At 39.1% G+C, this 22,700-nt stretch overlaps 1 protein-coding gene across 1 annotated transcript in view; it reads left to right on the top strand.

Moving 5' to 3' along the window:
- LOC107733766 (serologically defined colon cancer antigen 8 homolog) overlaps positions 1 to 22,700 on the top strand; it is a 52,011-nt gene that overhangs the window by 12,839 nt on the left and 16,472 nt on the right. The window contains exons 12-16 of the mRNA XM_016545551.1: positions 1,547 to 1,663; positions 1,908 to 2,050; positions 17,999 to 18,126; positions 19,431 to 19,539; positions 22,228 to 22,359. Coding sequence (XP_016401037.1) covers positions 1,547 to 1,663; positions 1,908 to 2,050; positions 17,999 to 18,126; positions 19,431 to 19,539; positions 22,228 to 22,359 — 629 coding nt within the window. The remainder of the gene's footprint in view (positions 1 to 1,546; positions 1,664 to 1,907; positions 2,051 to 17,998; positions 18,127 to 19,430; positions 19,540 to 22,227; positions 22,360 to 22,700) is intronic.

Genomic DNA, 22,700 nt, shown 5'->3' with positions numbered 1-22,700 from the left:
TAGAGAGTCGGACTCGTAACCCAAAGGTTGCGGGTTCGAGTCTCGTACCGGCAGGGATTGTAGGTGGGGGGAGTGAATGTACAGCGCTCTCTCCCACCTTCAATACCATGACTGAGGTGTCCTTGATCAAGGCACCGAACCCCCAACTGTTCCCCGGGCGCCGCAGCAAAAAATGGTTGCCCACTGCTCCGGGTGTGTGTTCACGGTGTGTGTGTGTGTTCACTGCTGTGTGTGTACACTTTGGATGGGATAAATGCAGAGCACTAATTCTGAGTATGGGTCACCATACTTGGCCACATGTCACTTCACTATAGATAATAGAATTGTAATATTCTCCACTGTAAGGTGACCAGTCTGTCTCAGAGAGTGGCTGAATTAGAGGGTCTGCTGGAGAGGGGAGAGAGAGACCGGAACTCTCTCAATGGCCAGCTGGAGGAAGCTTATAAGAAGCTCACAGCACAGGAAACAGACAGCAGCAAGGTACAGCCCACTGAAAGTCTTCCCCACAATGGTCAAAGATTGCTGATTTTGACTGTCCTTTTCCTAATGCTGATGTATATGATGAACCCAATATTAATCTATATGAATTTCAAATGATTTTGTGGTAGTCTCATATTTGATCCCCCAAGTTTTCAGAAATCAATAGAGCCAATGAAAGAAACCTCATTGTTCTCTTAATGTTATCAAGATGCTGTCTCTCAAACTAGTGTACTGGTAGTCACTTTAGTTAAAAATGACTGCTAAATGGTAAGTGAGTAATTCACCATACAAAGTGAATTAGCGTTTGCAATTTCACTTAATGTGTTTTTTAATCAAACAAGATATTCAGCAAGGGGGAAAAAAACAGGCCTTTTTTTCTTTGGAATAACATGCACTGAAAAATCTTTCATAATATCATTCACAATATGCATTAAAGGGGTCATATGATGCTGCTAAAAAGAACATTATTTTGTGTATTTGGTGTAATGAAATGTGTTTATGCGGTTTTTACTTAAAAAAAACACATTATTTTCCACATCTCCTCTATGCCCCGCCTTTTTGAAAACGAGCCGTTTTAGGTAGGCGTGGTTAACTCTTAACTTTTATAAAGAATATCTCTTTGGTTTTGAGACTTTAGTGTTTGCAACTTTACAGATCTTCTTTATGCACCAAGAGCTTGTAACACTCCAAAGAGAAAGGAAAAATTGAAATCGCATCATATGACCCCTTTAAGAAACCAAATGGGGCAATTTTACTTTCAGGTTCAACATTATTTAGATGCCAAATTTGATCTATCTTTATATATAAGTTAATTGGTTCAGTTATCTTTGTATGGAGAATGTTTAAGCACTAGATGGCAGTAGAACTATATTATTAGCAAAGCTGATAGAGTTGATGCATCAACAGCTCTAGTAGAAGTTTATGGAGCAGATGTAAAGGCGCAGCAAACATCACCTCAATGAATCAGTTTAGAGTATGTGAATTATCAGTTTTCTCCTGAACAACGGACAGAAGTATTGAAACCTACCTTGGACTTTACTTTAAGCTGCATGTATGCTTGTGTCAGGTATATGCGGAGCTGCGCTTTCTGTTGAGCCAGGCACAGCTGAAGAAAGAGGAGTCAGAGAGAGAGGTGAGAGACATCAGCTCCAAACTGGGACGTCAGCTAGAACTGGCTGAGCAGGTAAGAGAAACTTGACCGGTCATACGGAGAGAATCTGCAGTTTTTTTTTTTTTTAAATCAACAGTCATTTATTAACCAGTTTTGTAATTTACAATGTTACTGGTACAAATTGGTATTTTAAAAAAATATTTAAAAAAATATATAAAAAGGCCATTTTTTTAAAGTTTCAGCAAACAAAAAGGACATGTTTTAATACAAAAATGAATAATTGCTTAGTCTCTCTCTCTCCTCTCATGGGGTTCAGGAAGTACAGAAGTTGGGTGTGGAGCTGAATGGTTGCCGGCAGCGTTTGGAGGAGGCCCAGAGGGCAGAGGGCCGAGCCCGGGCGGAGGCAGCCGGCCTGGCTGAGGGGCTAAGCCGCACCCAGCGCCAACTGCACCTCACCAGGTAACCCTTTAATCCTATTACATGCCACAACACTGCGCCCGTCCACTGGCCCCAGTGCAGTGCCAGCACACCAGCAGGAGGGCGCCCGCACTTTATTGAATCGCCTCTAGCCACCGGCTGCCACCGCCACAGTCCACCACGCACCAGGAGAACAGGGCCGGAGAGAGGGGCACATACTGTCTCTCTCAATAACATCACTCAGTTTAGCGGGAGTAAAGTTGAAATGAGTTAATACTTCTGGCAAGTTTTTCGACTAAGAAATGTATTATTAATCTGATTCATGTTGTGTAAATCAGTATGGAGTGAGTAGTGCATATGTGGCTTCTCATACATTTATACATTTTCCACATATGTGCACATTTCACTCGTATTCGTAACCATGATAATGAGCTGGCGTTAAATATAAATATATTTTGGTTGTTAAATTAAATTCACACCATTTAATTAAATCAAAAGCAGACCCTCTGCATTGAGCTATCACTGTTTTTATTTTATTTTATCTGAAGATATTACAGCAAAGATGTTGTCTTATGAATCAGTGGCACCTTTTGTGTTGAATGCTTGCCTTTATGTGATCAAGCTTTGGACTTCTGATTTTGAATTTTATATGCGTCTTGCAAAAATCTCCTCAAACTCTGATGAAAATCAAACCAGAATAGGTGATAAGCGAATAAACAGTGTTTTTCAGTAACATTTGTTCAACTAATCCCATTTTATTAGAAAGCAAATAGATTATAGCTCCAGATTAGGAAGAATAGATCAGATTGAACAATTCCCACCCTTATTATCATATTTGAGAGAGAATGTTTTTGACACAGTAAGACACTTACATGGCCGTTAAGTGCAATTTAACAGTTTACAGTTCATTACTATAAATTAGAGTTACTGCCAACAAAACCCAAAGGGAACATTCTGTTATTTTTTTAGTACTACTAAATATATAGTGGCCCCAAATAGTATTTGGACACTTAAGTCGCTTAAACATTTGTGAATGTCATTGCATTGCAAAATATCAAACCAGGTGTAGTCTGCAAATGACGCTGGATGCTTTTGTCAGAACTACATTTTTTGCAGCTACTTTTAATCAACTGGTGTTGATAAGATGATTTTTGGTGGATTTATATAATCTGTTCCCCTCAAGTTCACACAGGTGTCTAATCAGGGTAATCACAGTTGTAGGGCAAAGCGGGGCACAAAGTAACACTTTTTGACTTTCTCAGTTTGTGTAAATCCACATGGGGTTCAGAATATAATTTTTTTTGATCCACAGTAATTTTACACTTGTCTAGTACAAATATGTCGCTTTGTTTCATAATTGCAGTGTATACGTTTTTCTTTATTTAGCCTCAAAAAATGGAAATGAAATGTGAAAACATGCCCTGTAGGTGGGGGGTACATTGTAACATCTGAGGGGCACGTTGTAACATGACCATATGACAGCTTAAAATGTTATCTGATCGAATGAACAAAATATACAAGACAAACTAAAATATTTTGTTGTTAAAATAATATATATATATATATATATATATATTTGGGACGGTCCACATAAACGAGCCAAAATGCTTTACATGTCTTGAAATAATAATTTCTAAACATTAAACATTGACTGTCAGTCTTTATTCACCTGTTTCTCGTTGTTTCTCATTAACATTCATTAAAGTAAATAGTGTAAATTACATCGCTAATGTCATAGAATATCACATTGTAACGCAGTGTCACAACATGCCCCATCTGCGCAACTGGAATTTAAAACTGGTTAGTGTCTTCTGCTAGTTATCAAAGCATTAAAAAACGATCTGAACTGATAAATAACAGATTGGAGTTAAATCATAAAGTAAAATAATTTGAATAAATTAAATAAATTGCAGATTTGACTAATTTTAAATGAATAATAAAAACTGAGATGAAAAATTTAATTAAGCCAGAATTGTAATTTTACTATGGTAAAATAAATGTTCAGCGATATCTTCAAAAGACTTTTGAATTTTGGCGCACATTTTTTTCTATATAATGTTGATATGGTAACTAATAAATACTGTAAATTTTGTTATGCTAGCATGTGTGGAAATATTCAAACCACGTGTGTTACAACTAACCCCCCGTTACTTTGTGCCCCGCGCTCCCCTAGTTCATCACATTAACTATGAATAGTGACAGTTTTAAAGCGTCAAAGGATGCAAATACTTTTTTTCTGATCAGTATATCTAAAGCCTTCTTATTGTGAAGTGTTTAGCATAAAAAGTGTGTTTGTGCTCTCTAAATGCCATAAAGTTTGAAATATAATTTACAGGAATTTTAAATGGTCACTTAAGTGTCACTTAAGTAACAAATACTTTATGGGGCCACTGCATTCAGTAATTTTATGCTATCATTTACTTGTTTGTAGTATTTGAATTTAGTTAAACCATAAGAGGAATTGGAGTAACTGTGCTGTAACTTCCGCTGACCTGAGGAAGGGTCTGAAGTAACCAGATCATATTACTTTAGTTGTCACCTATTTTAAGTAAAACTATGCTGAATATAACTGTTCATATAACCATGCATTTCATCAAGAGATTGGATAGCACTCTAACCAAATAATCTTAATACTGATATATACACTACCATTCAAAATTTGATGTCAGTATTTTTTTTTTAAATTGAAACTTTTATTCAGCAAGGATGCATTAAATTAATCAGAAGTGAAACTAAAGACATTTATGTTACAATTGATTTCTATTTCAAATAAATGCTATTCTTTTGAACTTTCTGTTCATCAAAAAATCCTGAAAAAATCCACAAAAATATTAAGCAACAAACTGTTTTCAACATTGATGGTAATATGAAATGTTAGAAGGATTTCTGAGGGATCATGTGATATTGAAGACTGGAGTAATGGCTGCTGAAAATCCAGCTTTACCATCACAGGAATAAATAACATTTTAGTAATGTAATAATATTTCAAAATATTACTATACTACAAATAAAACAGTTTTACTGTATTTATGATCAAATGAATGTGAAACTTCTTTCAATCTTGCCGACCCCCAACTTTTGAGCTGTCGTGTATATTTTCATCCACTTAAATTGACAATGCCGACACATGCACAATAGTTTTATTTATGGGTTTATAGACACGAATAAAGTAAAAAGAAGTTTTAATCGAATTCTTGCTATAATAACCCCTGGAACGTGGAGTATATGTGCCCCTAGTTAGGAATCACTCCTCTAGATTTCCTGTTTGGGCTTTATGACATTTCTATGCCCACTGAATGATTGCCCACAATGAAGCCATCCATTTCCATGTCTCCGTGGATGTGTCCTACCCCAGTGTTAGTGTAGGTAGTGCTGAAGCCTCAGGGGGTTTGAATGGCACTGGGGTCTCCATTCCTCTGGAGGAAGTGGAGATTTTACAGCATCTGCCACAGAGCTGCACAGCTGCAGAGGAGGGACAGCATATGTTCGCAAGGGAATTCAGTACTTAAGTATTAAGACTTGGTCATGTATTGTTTATAAATTACCATAAAGATGCATGCTGTTGCAGAAATATTAGTGAATAATTTGAGTCATTTGTTTACATTTGGAAAAGTACCACTGTGCATGAAAACGGTCCAGATGGTTTTTGTGGAGTATAGATTATTTGCAACAGCAAGTCTAGACAAACTCTTGTATTTGACGTTATTACGCAGCATAAGAATGTAGTCCTGCATTGTTAGTTCAGTACACCTGCTTTTTTAAATGTACATTTACTATCCTGTATACATTGCATTAGTATGGTCTACACCTCTATTTAAGTTAGTGACGTGATGCAAATTGTGTGTGTGTCTGGATCTATTAATTCATTCAGAAAAACAGAACCAAAAATATGCAGTTCATCCAGATTAAAACCTAAATATACCTCTACTACCACTAAAGTTTTCAGATTCTGAATGAAATTTATTTTTGATATGTGGGACATAGCATCAGAAAAGTCAAGGTGAAGCAGTCCTGTGATCATAATGATGACAGTAGACTGAAATACTGACAAAGTAGATTGGCATAATATTGTATTATTGTTGTTTCCATAAAATAATAATTAGTTGCAGTTAGTATTCATTTATAATTATTAAATTAATAGCATGTTAATTTATATTTAATATAAATATTAAATTAATTGCATTATTTTGCCATATAAATGCAGTATTTGGAAAAACTTTCACCAAATTTTGTTCACTAAATCAGTCAGTGTGGTGTAACCTTAAATAGATCCCTTTGTGTGTAACCACCAAACAGAAAATCATTTTGCTGTCATCTGATAAGAAATTCACAAAACAGGAAATTATATAGGATTTCTGTAGACCCCTAAGTCAGTAAGCCTTGCAAAATATCACATATAACCTTTTTATGACATGGCTTCAAGAAAACGTAAATATATTTCAAGAAAGCATGATGCAATCAATGTGTATAAATACATTTGAACTTATTTAACTTGTATGTTAACTTAAATACGTGTGTACAACTTTTATACAACTACAACGTTTGAAAATAATAACATGAAACATTTCTAAGTGCTTAGCACATGTATTGTGAATTTTTATATATATATATATATATATATATTTATTTTTTATTATTATTTTTTTCCATTTAATCAGTTTGTACTTGTTATTAACTGTATCCTGGAGGCTGTCAGAGATGAGCAGATGAGTTTCCATTTTCTTGTAATAGCCGTGTGATGCTTATCTATTTATAGATTTTATTTCTGGTGTGATCAGAGGTTTAATTGTCTTTTGACAACTTTTTGCTGTTAAATTATTGAAGAAAATTTTGTGTGAGTATATTACAGCAGTTCACGTTCAACCAGTCTGTAATTCAGTTTTTTGATCATTGCATTATTTAAACGTAAGAGATTTTGAGGTGATTAATTGAGGTTGAATTAGCATTAAAAAGATGCTGGCCTTTAAATGCTCTCTGCTTCTTCTAGATGAGTCAACAAAATGGCCTGCTGAAGATCAGAGTGGTTAAGCCGCTCACAGGCCCTGCTTTTGGCAGCTGAGAGTCTTTTAGCCACTGTATGCATGGTGTGGATGTGGGCTGCCAGGGCAGGTTCTTTGGGCCAGCTGTAGTGCACAGATGCAGCAGACATCTGTGCATTCTTTCTCTCTTCCTTGAGGCTAATCCTTCTCTTTCCCATCTCTCTGTTGTCTTTTCTCTCTTACACCACCTTTACATGTTCATAAACACATGTATACCGACCTGAGGGGGACCCTGTGACTGAGCAGCCCAGGGGATGGTCATGTGGGGACCCTCTCTGTGTCACGTCCCCTTTGCTGGGTGCTCATTCAATCAGGCCCTCTGAAGCCAGACTTTGACTCTTTCCGTACTTGTCTCACAGCTTGGATGATCACAGCTCCCACCAAACGGATCGGCAAAGCAGTTGTCTTTTGCTTTTTTCTGTTTTTTTCTCTCGCTCTGGCCCCCAGGCCCCCTGTGCACATGCTGGGGAGTGCCGGCGGCTCCAGTATTGGATCATCAGCCAGCTGTGCGTGGGGAAGCAGACGATCTATCATAATCCTGCCGCTCTGTTCTCTGCCTTCTGACGGCTTTGAGCCCAGGCTTTATTCGGTTTGTTTGTTTGCTTTTGTGTGCTCGTGCCTTTTTGTCATCCCTCCCCCACTCCTTCCTTCTCTTGCACCCACACTCCCACCTCTCCCAACATTCGGCAGACCCCATAGGGTGTGAAAATAAAGAGAGAAGAATGTGCGACGATATAAAAAAACAAAACAAGTTGCGTTGTTTTGCCGTGCCGCTTTACCAGCCACAGCAGATTTTCCCCTTTGCCTTTCTGTGTTTGCTGGAGTTCACTGTGATTTGGAACGGGACACAGAGGCTCGCTTTGTTCCAAATTCCCTCTCTTCTTCAGCAACACAACATTTTGCAAACAAGCAGTGACGCTGGCAGCGGGGCTTGAAGTTTTGATCCAACAAGAACCATGTTGCGGTTTGTAAAGGAGAACCTTCAGGCATAAGTATGGATCTGAAAGTAGGAAATATTCACAACTTCTCTGTCGAGAGCTTAGCAGAGAACCTGGCCCTCTGAGTGCAGTGAACCCTTATACTCTGTGCTTCATCCACCATATTGGCTACCGATTGGTTAATCGTGCTGATGTGGGGGATGGAGAATTACAAGAAAAAAGCCTGCTAGAAGTTTTTGGGGATATGATATGATCAGCCTCATCTCTCTTTGGCTTATTTTTGTATGTGAAGTGGAATTATTGGAGAAAAAGTCTCTCATTCATGAGAGGCTTGATGGTGCTCGATTGTCCACATAAGTAAGGCTTCATTGTGAGCTGTGAGAGAATCTGGCTTATTTTGACATCTGTGCTGTTGCTGAACATGTTAGTGCAACTGAAGGCTGGACATAATTTTTTTAAAAATCTGATTATATGCCCAAATAACTTTCTATAGTTCGATGTTATAGAATTTTGTAAGTGGGTCAATAAGTGGGTGATGCTTATTTTTTCTTTCTATTAATTCATTCAAAAACTTTAAAATGCAATTCATAAAACAATGACTTGAATATATCTATTCTATCATAAGTATGTTTTAATGTAATTAAAATTAATTTAGAAAAGCTAAAAATGTGAAGGTGATACAACTGTCATGATATCATAATGAAGAAAAAAAAGCCTCATTAAGAGATTGAAATTCCTGACAAAAAAAGTTTCTTAAAATATCAGATAATTAGACCTTTTTAGGGCGCGTTTAGTTCAGGGTGTAAAATGACACGTTGTGCAACTGTTTAAAAATGTAATAATAATTGATCATATTTTATATATATAATTAAACCATATGCAACCAACATGAATGCATATTGTACATTACTAAAAACTTGGCACATGTGTTTTAAACTAGATTTTCTGAACCTTGGGTCATTTTGTATGTCATTGACCCAAGTATTCAACACAACTTGCCTGGTTGTTAGGGTGTGTCATTGACTCGTCCTCTCGCTAAGTTCTTGTACACTCGCTAAGTTTTTGTGACTGGCCGACTAGAACCGTGAGACCAACTGCAGCGTTGGCATTAAAAAGTTGTTCATCCCACCCCAGAATTCCATTAAACTTTGCACGCTTCTCTGCTTTCCCTCGGCCACGCGTGGAGGATGACAATCCCCTGAAGGTGGAGAATCGGAAAATGAATAAAAGAGTGAGCAGATGCAGCCCCACGCCAGAGGGAGGCTGCCGCGGTGAGCAAAGTCTGCCGTGCCACCAAACTGCTGCAAACCAAGTTATCGGGAAGCGCATGTACCATCCGACAGCAAATAAAAGAGCGTAGTCCGCCGCCCCTTGTCAGAAGTAGTAGCGTACGAAATGGGGCCTGCCGCCAGTCACGAGAAGCCGTGTTAGCGCTTTGGGGTGAGTGCGGGCGCGGGCACTGGCAGGTAGCGGGGCGGTGTGCGCGGTGCTGGGCGGCAGCCATCTTGTTGGGGGAGCAGATGGCGATGGGGCATGGAGGGGAGGGGCTGCTTAGCAGAACTAATCAGACAGTAACGGATGGGGCAGCTGGGACCGCTGCCGGCCAGGCGGGAGAGTGCCGGCGAGCCGCCCAGTGAGTGTCATGATGTTGACAGTGGTGTGCCCGTTGGCCTGGGATGAGACCTTGCCACGTCTTCACGCCTCGCCGGCAGGGCTGCTAGCCTCCGGCTCCTCCTCCACTTCACACGGTAGAAGGTAAGAAGAGGGCTTTTGTCTTATGTTATTCTCAACGTCTTAGAGACAACATTGCAGACTTTGTTAACCCGGGTCTTGCGGTATAGCGATGTAACAAGCTTAACTGGTCCAGAAGAAGTTGGTTCATCAAAAAAAAAACTAATTTTCCTTGCAGTGGGAAAACAAAATTACTTTCCAATTATCTGAACATTAATATTTTATAAACAAATTAATTAATCTCTCAGTGACAATTATATCACATTTTACTGCACCAGCCATTAAGTTAAAAATTAAAGATTGACTCTAGAATAGAGGAATAAAGTACTAAAGAATCTGTTATTGAACAGCATGTAGAATATATCAAACTCTGTGTGTTTGTGTAATGTTTGCATCGATCAGCAGTGATTCCCCCCACCCCTTGTCCATGCATGTTTCTACACTGGCCTATAATACCAGATGCAATGCCAGAGGCTATGCCCCTCAACCAAGCAAGCCCTCAACTCATTGCCAGCAGTTTGCTCCATTATTTAACAGTGTAACCAAGTTCAAGGCAATTACATATGTGTCATTTATTTACAGGCCCCTAAGAGGACAATGTAGTGTACACAAGAGAACACACACTCTCGTTCTGAATACTGCCACTACAGCTTACAGCGTTTGCCAACAGAATGCATATGTTTGAAACATTGTGCAATTTGCACAGAGGGGAAAATATCTCCAAACATGGCACATACTTTCCTTTTAAACATGAGCATTGACAGTTAAAATTACTTTAATACTGACGTTGCTAAATTAATGAATTCTTCATATTTAGTGGAAATGTTAGGCAGCTATGGCATGTCACTACTACTGCTACTTTGTGTGTAATAATTCTTGATGAAAATTCAGTGTGATTCCAGAATTTAATTATCAGTTATCATTACTCTAATACCCAATACAGTATAATCTATGTATAATATATAGTTTATAGTATAATATATATTTTCAAGGAAATGAATGCATAACTCAAGAACAATATATATATATATTGTCATAACAATTAGCGTAATTTTAATTAAAATTATTCAATTTATATATATTTTTAAGTAACCCTTTTATTCAGCAGATCTTTGCTGATTGCTCAAAAGTGACAATAAAGACATTTAAAATGTTACAAAAGATTGTTACTATTTCAAACAAATGTTATTTTTTACTTTCTATTCCAAGAATCCTGAAAAACAAATTCACCATTCCCATAAAAATATTAAGCAAAACAACTATTTTTACCATTAATAATAAGAAGAAATGTCTCTTGACCACTAAATCAACATATTAGAATGATTTCTGAAGGATCATGTGACTCTGAAGACTGGAGTAATGGCTGCTGAAAATTCAGCTTTGCCATCACAGGAATAAATTACATTTTAAAATATATTAAAATCAGTTATATTTCACAATATTGCTATTTTTTATTATATTTTTATCAAATAGTTGGTGGTGAGCATAAGAGACTTTTAAGAACATAAAAAAATCTTACAGACCACAGACTTTTAGTGTATATGATGCATTCTTCAACTTATCTTTCAGTGAAGAATCATAATTTGCAAATCAAACTCTTGTCAAAGCAAATATTTATGCCAGTGAAGTTTCAGTTTCAATCCTTCATCATGTTCAAGGTCTCAAGATAAGATTTCGTTGTTTAACTTTAAACTCCCAGTCCTACTAAAACTATATATCCGTGTGTCTTGAGAACTGCTCCAGTGCCGTGGCCCAGCTCTGTGTCATGATGGTACAGGACAGAATGTTGCCAGTCCCCAGGCAAAGTGGGAGCAAATCTGTCGGGTGCAACTGTTCTCACTTGGGCCAACTCTGCCCAGAGAAAGTGCCCTACTTACTGTTTCTGGAAGCTGGGTTGTTCTCCTTCTCTTCCTCCTCCTCCTCCTCCTCCTCTTTCGAAGTCTCTGACACTTTTTTCTTGGTCACCATAAGTGCAATTTCAATAATAGACTTCCATCTATTATTATTCCAATAGGTTCCATATTAGCAGTAGCTGGGGGTGTATTTTAGTGTGCTTGGCTCATTTGCTCAGCTGTATCTGATTTTTTTTTCTGTTTTGAAGTAGGTTTAATCAAGCAACATTGCTCTGTTTCGCCAGAATGTATCTTTTTTTTTTTTTTTTTTTTGAGTAGTCCATTTGTTATGTTTAAAGGCCCATATCTTCATGGCTTTCTCTATACTTCTCCCCTCTTTTCTCTCTCCCTATCTACTCCACTCTCCAGATGACAGAGTCCATCACAAAGTGGGCATCCTCCCACAGAAACCTACCATGAAACAGGAGCGGAAGAGATGGGCACAACCCTAAGACCCGGCAGCCCGAGACCCTGTGGGTTAAAAGCACTATTTGTTATGCTCTGTGCCGGCCATGCACTTTTTGTGGCAGGTTTGATTTCTAAGCATGGGCACGTTGGGCTTTTGGAGAGCGCGTTTTGTGTGTGATGGAAGGATGATGAAGGCAGCACAGTTTAGTTGGGCCTCCTGTGTGAGGTGACACGAGTGGGGAGTCTGGCACAAGCCCCTCCAGGTCAACCCGGGCTGTGGAAATGCGTCACGCGCTCAGAGCGCGAACCTCGACAGCGCTGTCACAGGCTGTTTCACCTAGGGATAGCGCTTTGTCTTGTTCTCTTCCTCTTTTCCTCCTTCTCATCTTTGCGCTTTCATTTCTGTCCAGTTTGTGCATTTTGTCCCAGAATGTACATCACAGAACCCTCTTAAATATTTTTAAACTGAGGTTTAGTTCATACTAGGATGGTTTAAAGGGACAGTTCCCTCAAAAATGAAACCTTCATCATTTACTCATCAATGTCATCAGTTATTATTGTTATTCACTAAAAATCTTTCTTTACAGCTTTGGTCACCATTCACTTTCATTGTATGAAAAAGAGGAGCTTGGACGTTCTGCTAAACATCTCTTTTTGAGTTCCATGTGAAAAATAATTAGATAAGTCAAACAGGTTAGGAATGACGTGATTGTGAATTTATATTATATTATATGACTATATTTGAATCAACTATCCTTTTGATCAGAGCTGGGCTTTTTTGTGTTTGTTTGCTTGTTTGTTTTTTACAAAAGCTATTCAAAAATTCTATATCTGTATTTCTGTCGAAACGGAAATCCTGGTCTTTATCATAAACATAAATCAAAAACCTGCAATTTCTTGACCAAATCTGAAAATGTGGATATTTATTCAGCATATGTGAACACATCTCGGCTTCCTCTGTGTTCGTTTTCAAATCACAACAGATTTTCGATGGATACGTACGAAAAAAATTATTATCGTGATTAGTTGGTTTGTTGATAGGGGTGTCTTATAGAAAGGGAGGGGGTTGTTTGTAAATTGGTGGCGTCTGCAATTCGTTTTGCCTCTGACCTTGAGGGGGTTTTGCGCTTCTTGAAGAAGAAAGCAGAAGCTGGCGGTAAACAAAGTTCACTTCTGACAGATGGATTGAATGACAGAGAGGTTGCGAGTGCCAGAATAGCCCTGGCATCCGAGGAAATGTTCAATGCGGTCCAACAGGAGAGGAGGTGTGAACAGGTGCGGGGCTGCTGAAGGAAAGGGGACCAGATGGAGGGAGCCAGAGCCAGTTTAGTTAAAGGAAAAAGGGTGGGAGGGAGCAGGGGGGGGATACGGGACGAGCGATGCATGGAGAGGCTGACGTGCACGCTAATAGATGTGATTTGGATGTCGAGTAAATATAGGGTGTGTAAGTTTCGCAGAAGAGACTCGGGTGGCTCAGGTTGGGCCATTTAATTCGCTCCTGAAGGGATGGGGGTGAGCGTGTCAGTGGGAGACAGGAAATAGCAATGCGATTGACACTGACCAAGTGCAGCTGAATAAATGCTATAAAACATCTGAAGTTTGAGAGTGTGAACACTTTGCTGTACTTCCTGTCTTAGCATTCCAGCCAAGTTTTCTTCGATATCTTGATAGCAAAATATTCTAGGTTTCAGTGATTTTTTTTTTTTTACATAAAAAGTTTGTGCATAACTTCACATGCTTGTAAATGGAATTGCACTCTTTCTACTTGCTTATAAGATGAGGATGTCATCCTGAAATTCATCTAACTGTATCACAAAAACGGGATGAATGTTAGAAAGCCAGATTAGCAACTTCTGTCCATTTCCCTTCTTACCCTGCGCAACCTGTACTTTTTTTAAGTTTTGAAAGTTTCTCTCGCACATATATTACCATACAAATGATGACAAGTGTCCTTGTGTACTGTTGAGTGCTCATGAAGCCAAACGGCTGACTCCAATTTGCGCACATTTTAGGAAGGGTAGCATTTGGTCATTTTTGGCGTGGGATCACGGAGCACCACAGGGTGCTGCAAACTCTGCGCTCGAGCGGTCTGTGGTAGTCCAAATCAAATGGGCAACAGCTTGAATAGTACCCACTTAGGTAGCCCTCGGCCCTCGCGCTTCACCATCACCCAGCTACGGAAACTGCTTTCCGCGGCTCGACGCTGCTCCCTACCAGGCAGACCGACCAACCCGGCTATGGCTCTTGACCGGAGGACATTAGGCCTCGCTCACATCATTACCAGCAGTGAGCAAACACACACTGACCTGCCATTGTGGAGTGGCTGGAGAGGGTGCGAGGTGAGTCAGCGCTGTCTGACCTGGCTTAACAACCGTTCATGCCAGTGCAAACACTCGAAACAGATGACATTTCAGATTTGAATTAACACAAACTAAATGACTTCAAAATACATTAAGAAGTGTTTCCTACCCATATATTTACACATAAACATAAAATATGTCATATATATGTATATCTACGGTTGAAAAGGTTGGGGTCAGTGAGATATTTTTAGATATCAGTACATATTTAAATTTATTTTACAAAGATGCATATTTTGTTTATCTTTTTTAATAACTAAAATATATCAAAATAATAAATTGTGAATAAGAAATGTTTCTTCAGCACCAAATCAGTGTAAAATTATTTCTTAAGGATCGTGTGACACTGAAGACTGAGGTAATGGCTGCTGAAGATTCAGCTTTTCCATCACAGAAATAAATAAAATTTTTAAATGTATCTAGAGTATATTATATATTAATCAAATAAATGCAATGCCTTGGTGAGCACAAGAGACCTCTTACAAAAGCATTAAAAATCTTGCCATCCCTATTTTTTTTTTCTTTTAAGTTTCATAATTTTCACAAACCTTAAAGAGATAGTTCATCCAAAAATGAAAATTCTGTGATCAAATTCTGTCATAGTTTACTGTCGTTCCAAGCCTGCATGATTTTCTTTCTTCAGTGGAACACAGAAGAAGATATTTTGAAAAATGTCTCTGTTTTTTTTGTTGTTGTTTTTTTTTTAAACCAGTGGAAGTCAGTGGTAACCAATATTCTCCCAAATATCTTAAAGAGGTAAAAAAGTAATACATGTTTAGAGCGAATGAGGGTTATGAAATATCCCTTCAAGTACTCAAAACTGTTCTTGCTTCATTTTGAGTCGTACATGATTGACAGGAATGACTTGTGGTTCACTAAGCGATCCAGGCTTGACTGATTCAGGTAGTTAATTCAGTGAATGTTTCAACGAACTGATTCAAAATGATAACTCATTCATGATTCATGAGTCTGATTCATTGAAGAAACCAGCTCACAAGAGGCATTGGTTCATGAATTTTACTGCACTTTTCGCAGTGTTTGTTATTCCAAGCGGCAACCTTCCACTCTCTCGTGAAACCAACACGGAAGTGACTTAAACTGTAATTCGTCAACTGGCCGCTAGAGGCTGGCTCCAAAAGGGAGTCAATCCCATTCAACAACCAGCTCCCGCCTCTTTGCCCATTTTCGATTATCCGGGAGTGACGCGCGATGATGCTGCCAAGATGGCGACGGCTGGCTCCGCCCATTTTGAGTTTCAAAAACACTCGTCAGAAACCTACGGGTGACGTCATGGACACTACGTCCAAGTTTTTTTACAGTCTATGTGTGGTACACAGTATATTTTTCTCATCACATTAAATTTAGTCAGCAAACTTTTGGTAAATTATTATTTATTCGCTGCAACACCCGACCCCCCCCCGACTCCATCCACACCCCCGCACCTCAGTGAGTGGCTGGGCCCCCTGGAAAGCCACAGTAACAAATGGCTGGCTGTGAGGCCTTTGTGAGCCCCTGCTGAGCGCTGGTGTGGATGGTGTTTTAGGCCGCTGTTCAAGCACAGCGGGGGCCGAGCGCTCTCCCCCTGCTCACTCTCTCTCTCACACAGCTCTCACAGGCGGAGCGCCTTCACACTCCAGACGACAGCAGGCCTGCAGAGACGGTCACTTCTCCAGCTACATTCCAAACCCAGTGTGTGAGAAAAGTTTTCAGGCTTCACTGTTAATTAACACACTTTGACTTGAGTTTTGTGGGTGTTTTTTTCTTCTTCTTGTCTTACTTTCTTTGTCCTGCATTATGTCTGTTCTTTTGTAGACTAGTTATTTTATTTGTGCTGATCATTAACGTGATGCTCTTCAACCTGGCGGCTGTGTAAAGAATGTGTGCATTTGTTTCCACCTTTGAGGTAGATCTACTGATCGATGTCATATCTCAGAAATAATTGTGTAGTATGTTGCACATTTCTCTTTCACTTTTCTCTTTATGTCTGAGAGTCAACAAAGCTTTATTTGCATATCTGTAGAATGGATTACAGTACTGCCCGAGCATTCCAGGAATTTCGTAGCACAGGTGAGTGAAATCAACAGTAAAATAGATGAGGGTGCCATAAATGAAGTGATGCATGGGGTGTGAATATGGTAGAGCGAGAAGAGATGTGTTGATGTATAATGTATAGTCTATACGTTAGATTCAAAATAACCTTGTCACACTTGCCAATACTGGGCGAATTGAGTGAATTTATCAGCCTTAAATGTTTCTTACCGACTATACAACTGTACTTTGCATCATTTTTCATTTAAAAAAAATATATTTTTGTTACCATGAAAATATATAGGTTTTTGTTTCCTTACATATTTGCAGCAAATAACAAAGTTATTTTGATACTAGAAGCATCATGTATTCCCCATATACTGTATATGAAATGCTACTTCTCATAAAAACATTCAGACATGTTTTGGTGGCTTAATATAAGGAGTATTCCTTAAATGTGTTGCCAAATGGATCATCCTAGATAGGCATCCTAGATAAAATACTACTGCAATTTTTCATCCATAAGGGTTTTTTTTTTTTTTTGGGGATGTCACTTAACAGCCTTACCTAATTATTAGCAGACAGCAGCTCCACATTTGGAAAGATTCTGTGTTTATTAACACAAACACTTTCATCATTATTAGACAGATAAAATACCAGTGAGGCTCAGATTATCTTTCCATGCATTATGTTGCCATTCTTAATAAAGTCACCAGCCAAATGGCCGATAGGCTAACATTTTATTTACTCGCCAACTTTTACTCTCATTTGGTGCTCGGCAAGTGTTAATTTTGGACCCTAGTAAGATAGTTCTGGTCATGGTTTTTGATTTGCCATTGTAGCTATGACACAAAAGCCATAGTTCACCCCAAAATGAATCATTTACTCAATCTCATGTCATTCCAAACTTGTATCCATTCATGCCTTCTGCAGAACACAAAAGAAGATATTTTGAAGAATGTTGTTGAGAAAACTGTTTTGGTGACCATTGACTTCCATTGTATGGACAAAAACACTGAGACATTCTTCAAAATATCTTCCTTTTATATTCCACAGAAGAAACAAAGTCATACAGGTTTGAAACAACATGAAGGTGAGTAAATGATGACAGAATTTTCATTTTTGGGTGAACTATGTCTTTACTTAATAGTTTAGTTACATTTGGTGCCCTTAATAGTGTTGTAACATTTTTATTGTGCTGTTTTTGCACATTGTTCTATATAGCACAACTTCTTGTACCTTGAATTGCTTAAATGTGGTTTGTGTTTGTTACAATACTCTTATTGCAGCTTAAAATGCAGTCTCTTTCAAAGCATTGTTCTGTTTGTATGAGCAACCTAATCCAGCCTGGCACTGGCTGGCTCAACCAGTGCCGTAAATTTGGGGCGGGGCTGTCTGAGTGTCGGACCAATGACAGAGGGGAGTGATCAGGAAACCTGTTTGAAAACATTCATTTTGCAGTTCCGAATGGTGACGCTAGTGGCACAGAAATCACACACTTTACTGTTGAATCTTGCCAGATCTTCATGTATGTCACTGATCTACATGTTTATCCCTCTCATTTTTTGCTTTTTTCCTCTCTCTCACTCTGCAGGCAGGAGAAGGAGGCGGTAGAACGCTGCTGTGGAGAGGACATGGCCGCTCTGACCTTCCAGGCACAGCGGCGTGAACGTGAGCTGACACAGACACTCCAGCAAATGGAGGCGCAGCACGAGAGGAGTGGTGGGTGTTCGCCGGTGTGCTGCCCCTTGCCAGAACAACCGCCTTACCTGCCTTTCCGCCTGCCTCACCCCCACACGCTCCGGGCGTGAGCCACACTGTGCGGGACGGCATCAGGAACACCTGTAACCTTTGGCTGGCCGAAGGGAGCAGATGCTCGGCGCTCCAGAGCTTCGGCGCTACGTATTAGTTAGCGTTTAAAAATGGGGGGAGGTGGGCAACACTGCCCACTGTCTGCTGATTTCAGAGTGCTGCTCTCACATCTGTTGCACCATCTGGATGGGCGAGTTTAGTTTATTTACCTGTGTTTCCAGAAACTTGAGGCATGCTGATTGCCAGAACAAAGCGTAGAGAAAACAAAAGGCTTCTTTCTGGCGCGGCTGCACGGCACACATGTTGTCTAAAGAGAAATGGCATCAGAGGCTCAGCAGGAATCTCTCTGGGCTTATGGAATTAGTCCTTTAATACCGCAGACCACTTCCCTCTAAGCATATAATGGCCACTCTCGATAGCTAATTATTTTTGTCCCCCCATCCCTGTCTCTCTAACTCCAAACGGATTGATTTTAGTAGTTAAGACAGAATCGCCTCTAGATGATACCACATTTTTTAAAACTCTGTCCCGTTTGTTTAGAGTCCAGTTTGTTTCCTTTATCCTGGTTTGTGTGTGGTGTTTTCTCTGTGGCCTGCACATTCCCAGCTAGTTTCAAAGTGCAGCAACGCAGTAGGATTCTTTTGGTAAATTTTCAACAGCTTCTGAACTTTTTGAACTTAATGAAAACTAAATTTAATTAACATTACAATCCACGTTGCTACTACATTCCTGCATTCTGTCTGCTTCTCCTTCGCTCTTTCTTTTTACAGAATAGCTCAATATATAGCTTAAATACACAGAATATAAAGTGGGATCCCTGACCAAATATGAGACCCATTTAATCTAATTTAAATCTGGAAATAAACTATTTTAGTTTTTAACAACTTCAAACCAAGAAAAGTTATGATTTAAAATTAATAATAAATTTGTACTGAATTGATAATTGATTCTGCACTATTTTTAAGTCACTAATAAAATAGGAAAATGTGTGACAGTGGTCATATGACTTTTTGTACAGATTGTCAGATATTCCTCCATTAAAACACAAGATGCCCTTTGGATCATCTCAAATCTCAATTTCAGATTTTGACACATGATCCTAAACTTTTGGGCACAGGAAGAACATTATTTCTGTGTTGCTGTCCCAGTCTTGTATATTTTAGCACATCTGTGTGTTTGCTGTGTTAATGAGTTAATGCTTTATCTGTTAACAGTGAGAGAAACAGATGCTCTTCTGAGTGCTCAGAACAGCCTGATCAGAAAACTGAAGGAGGAGTGTCAGGCGCTCGGGGCAAAACTGGAGGAACTGGCCTGGAGCAGCAGGTACGACGCACTTTCAGATCATGTATACCGTATTCATATTTTCATTACAAATTCAAACCCAACAAAAAAACTGAACCCAGTCAAGTTCATGTCAGGTACTAGACCTACATGTACACTTGTGTTCAAGGTTCCCATGGCTATGGAAAACCTGGAAATGGCAAATTTGCACATTTTAAAATTGTTTTTTTTTTTGCTCAGCAGTGAAATGTTTAATCAACTATAAATTGCTATTTGTGAATCATGACTGACAAAGTTCACTAATGAATGAAGTAGTCATCACAAATTGGTAAATAAGTGGAAATTCATTGGTCAAAAGATGTGGGAACCCTGGCTGTTTTGAGACGAATATGTGCCGTTTCAAATATCAGAGCTTCTTTGGTCATTGACGTCTAGCATATCTAGAGCTGAACTAACCATAGTGCTCACTGTAACTGTGCTATTCCTTGCAGTGAGATCAGTGAAAATGAGTTTCCATGTTTGAAATGCAGATTGCTTGACATCGTCTTCTCAACTGTTTGATCTTGTTGATGCTTTGTGAATTGTGTATCTTCGCGGAGTCCGACATTCAGCGCAGAGCCACTCGCGGTGTGTTATCCAGAGCGTGGCATCTTTTCCGTGCCATACTGCTCTAGCCTGTGCCCCAGTAAGGGAGCTGTCACTGTACCCTGGCACACGCCAGCCTGTCCTCCGCGCAGGCTTTGCTCTCTGCCCATCACATGTGCCTCTCACCTCAGGCCTCTGGGGTAGTCAGCTGTTAAAACAGTGTAAAGCGCATTACTCACATCGCAGCTTGCAATCTGCCATGGTCAGTCAGCCCAGCTTGGGAAGGTACAGGCCACTGCTGCTCGCCCTCCCCCTTCCACCCGCATGCTGAACTCAAGAAGACCTCCGAAGAAGGTGGATGCGGTGAATCATCTGAACGTATTACTGACCATACTGTATTTACTGCATTTTTAGTGTTGCTGTCAAAAGATAAGAACACGCACATGGGGCTTTTACGAATGCCAGGCAGTGTGTCTCACTATGACATGTTTTACTGTAACATTTCTCATACTTTACTATCATACATGCAGTTTTTATTACCTTACATTAACTGGGATGAAATATTTGTATCTTTAAAAATTCATGTCGTGGCACAGTACTATTTAAGTGAACCGCAAAGAAGCTCAAAAGGTGAAGAAAGCTGTATTTGCATAACTTGAATGAAATCAACATAAAAGCTTAAAATAAACAAGGATATTTGAAAAAATACATAAGGGATAATGTTCACATTGCCTCCTGTCAGGGTTGAATTTTGCAACAGTACATTATTGCATTTATTACAGGGCTACGTACCAAAAAGTAAAATGTAGAAAAAAAAATAGTGACTGGTCACACCACCTAAAATATGCACTTTCTCTTGTACATTTATAGTAAATATAATTTAAAATGTTGATGTTAAAAATAATAAGTTCAGGTACATGTTAATCATTTACTACATTAAATTTAGCTTTATTGCTATCTAGTAGCATTTACATGTTTAATGCAGGCAGGTTTGTAAAAGTTGAGCATTTTTTAATATACCATGTTAATAAATTTAGGGCCATTTTTAATTATTTTAGTTTTAGAGTGATTCAAATGTAATTAAATTACAGTTTTTAAATTTTTACATTTAACAATTATTTTAATCGATGATTTTTATTTTTATTTCCGTAAAAAAAAAAAGAAAAGAAAAAGTTTTTAGTAGCAATGATTCCCTTGAGACAGATATTTAGAGTCATGTAAACATTCATGAGCTCACAGGAATGGTGTATAGACTCACACACTTGATTTATTTTCCTCTGCTGATCTCCCTGCCCTGTTGTTTTATATCCTGTGACAGTGTGGCCTTTTGTTCAGTGCAGTGTTTTAAACCTATAGGCAGATGAGCACGCAGCACGCTGGTGACAAGGTTCGTTCTGCATAAGACTCAGATGAAGGTTGCTCACGTGTCTGATGCAGCATATTCAAGCAAGTTGTGGTGGTGGATTTAAATACTTGTATCTCTAACAGTTTAATCAAACATAACCCATTACAATGTCTGTTGGCTTATATGAGCACATTAAACATGTTTACACGTTTAAGATCCGTTTTTGGGAGCTGATGTCTTCCGTGTCGGCTCTTTAACTTTGGAGAGCAGGGTGTTTACGCTGCTAATGAAGTTGACTTGGCAGGGCTGTACCTGATGGCAGAGTGCTCAGGTGGTTCTGGTGCAATGAGAGTGTAGTCTTGTTAAGGAAAGAGCCACACATTCGTCTCTGCCTAAATAACTAGTGTTGGAGCCATGGCATAGTGGTTAATACGAGTTCAAATTTGGCTGTGACCCATCCAGTGATCTCAACCCTCTTTCTCCTCTGCTCTCAAACAAAGGCAAAAAAACAACAAAAAAAAACGGTTTCTGCCCCTTTCTGATAGGCCTTCTTACATGCTGCATTTAAATATGCGAGGAAATCCTGAATTTATCATATTAAAAAATATTACATCAGCTGATAACTGACTGTACAGATATATTGTGTATATATTGCATTTAAACTGCATGGTATTTTCGTGGTCTGAATGACCAATATCAGACCAAGCATTATTAGAGTTAAAGCATCTTTATTTAACAGTATCGAAATGTGGATTATAAAACGTAAGCATGTGTTTGTGTGTGTGTGTGTGTGTGTGTAGAGCGGAGATCGAGCAGTTGTCTCTGGAGAAAGAGCACCTGCAGGAGAGCGCTGAGAAACTGAGAGGTTGTTGTGAAGAGATGGAAGAGCAGTGTGTGCAGCATGGGAGGATGCACCAGCGCATGAAGCAGAGGTACGCACACCTGCACCTGTACACTCCTTATAGGAGCTTGTTTAGTGTATCACACCATGACATCACTACATTTGCATGAGGGACTAAAGCTAAAACCAGCCACAATTAGGGGTGCAAATCTTTGACAGTGACAGTGAGTCAATTTCTCTCATGGTTCACAGGTTTTCAATTAAAATTGAATTTAGAAGTGTTTTAAAATGCATTTATAGAATTCAGGCTTCATAGATGCAAACTCCTCACCTTTCGGTGAAAATTCACCTTTTTGAGATCAAAATAGGTCACTTACGAGATTCATGTAGATCCGAGGAGAAAATTTTTGTTTGGGGGGGGGGGGGGGGTTT

Source organism: Sinocyclocheilus rhinocerous, unplaced genomic scaffold (assembly GCF_001515625.1).
Source record: "Sinocyclocheilus rhinocerous isolate Xijiao unplaced genomic scaffold, SAMN03320098_v1.1 scaffold789, whole genome shotgun sequence".
Classification (NCBI taxonomy): Eukaryota; Metazoa; Chordata; class Actinopteri; order Cypriniformes; family Cyprinidae; genus Sinocyclocheilus; species Sinocyclocheilus rhinocerous.
The sequence above is the reverse complement of the archived record's forward strand: the minus strand, read 5'-3'. Positions and strand labels throughout refer to the sequence as shown.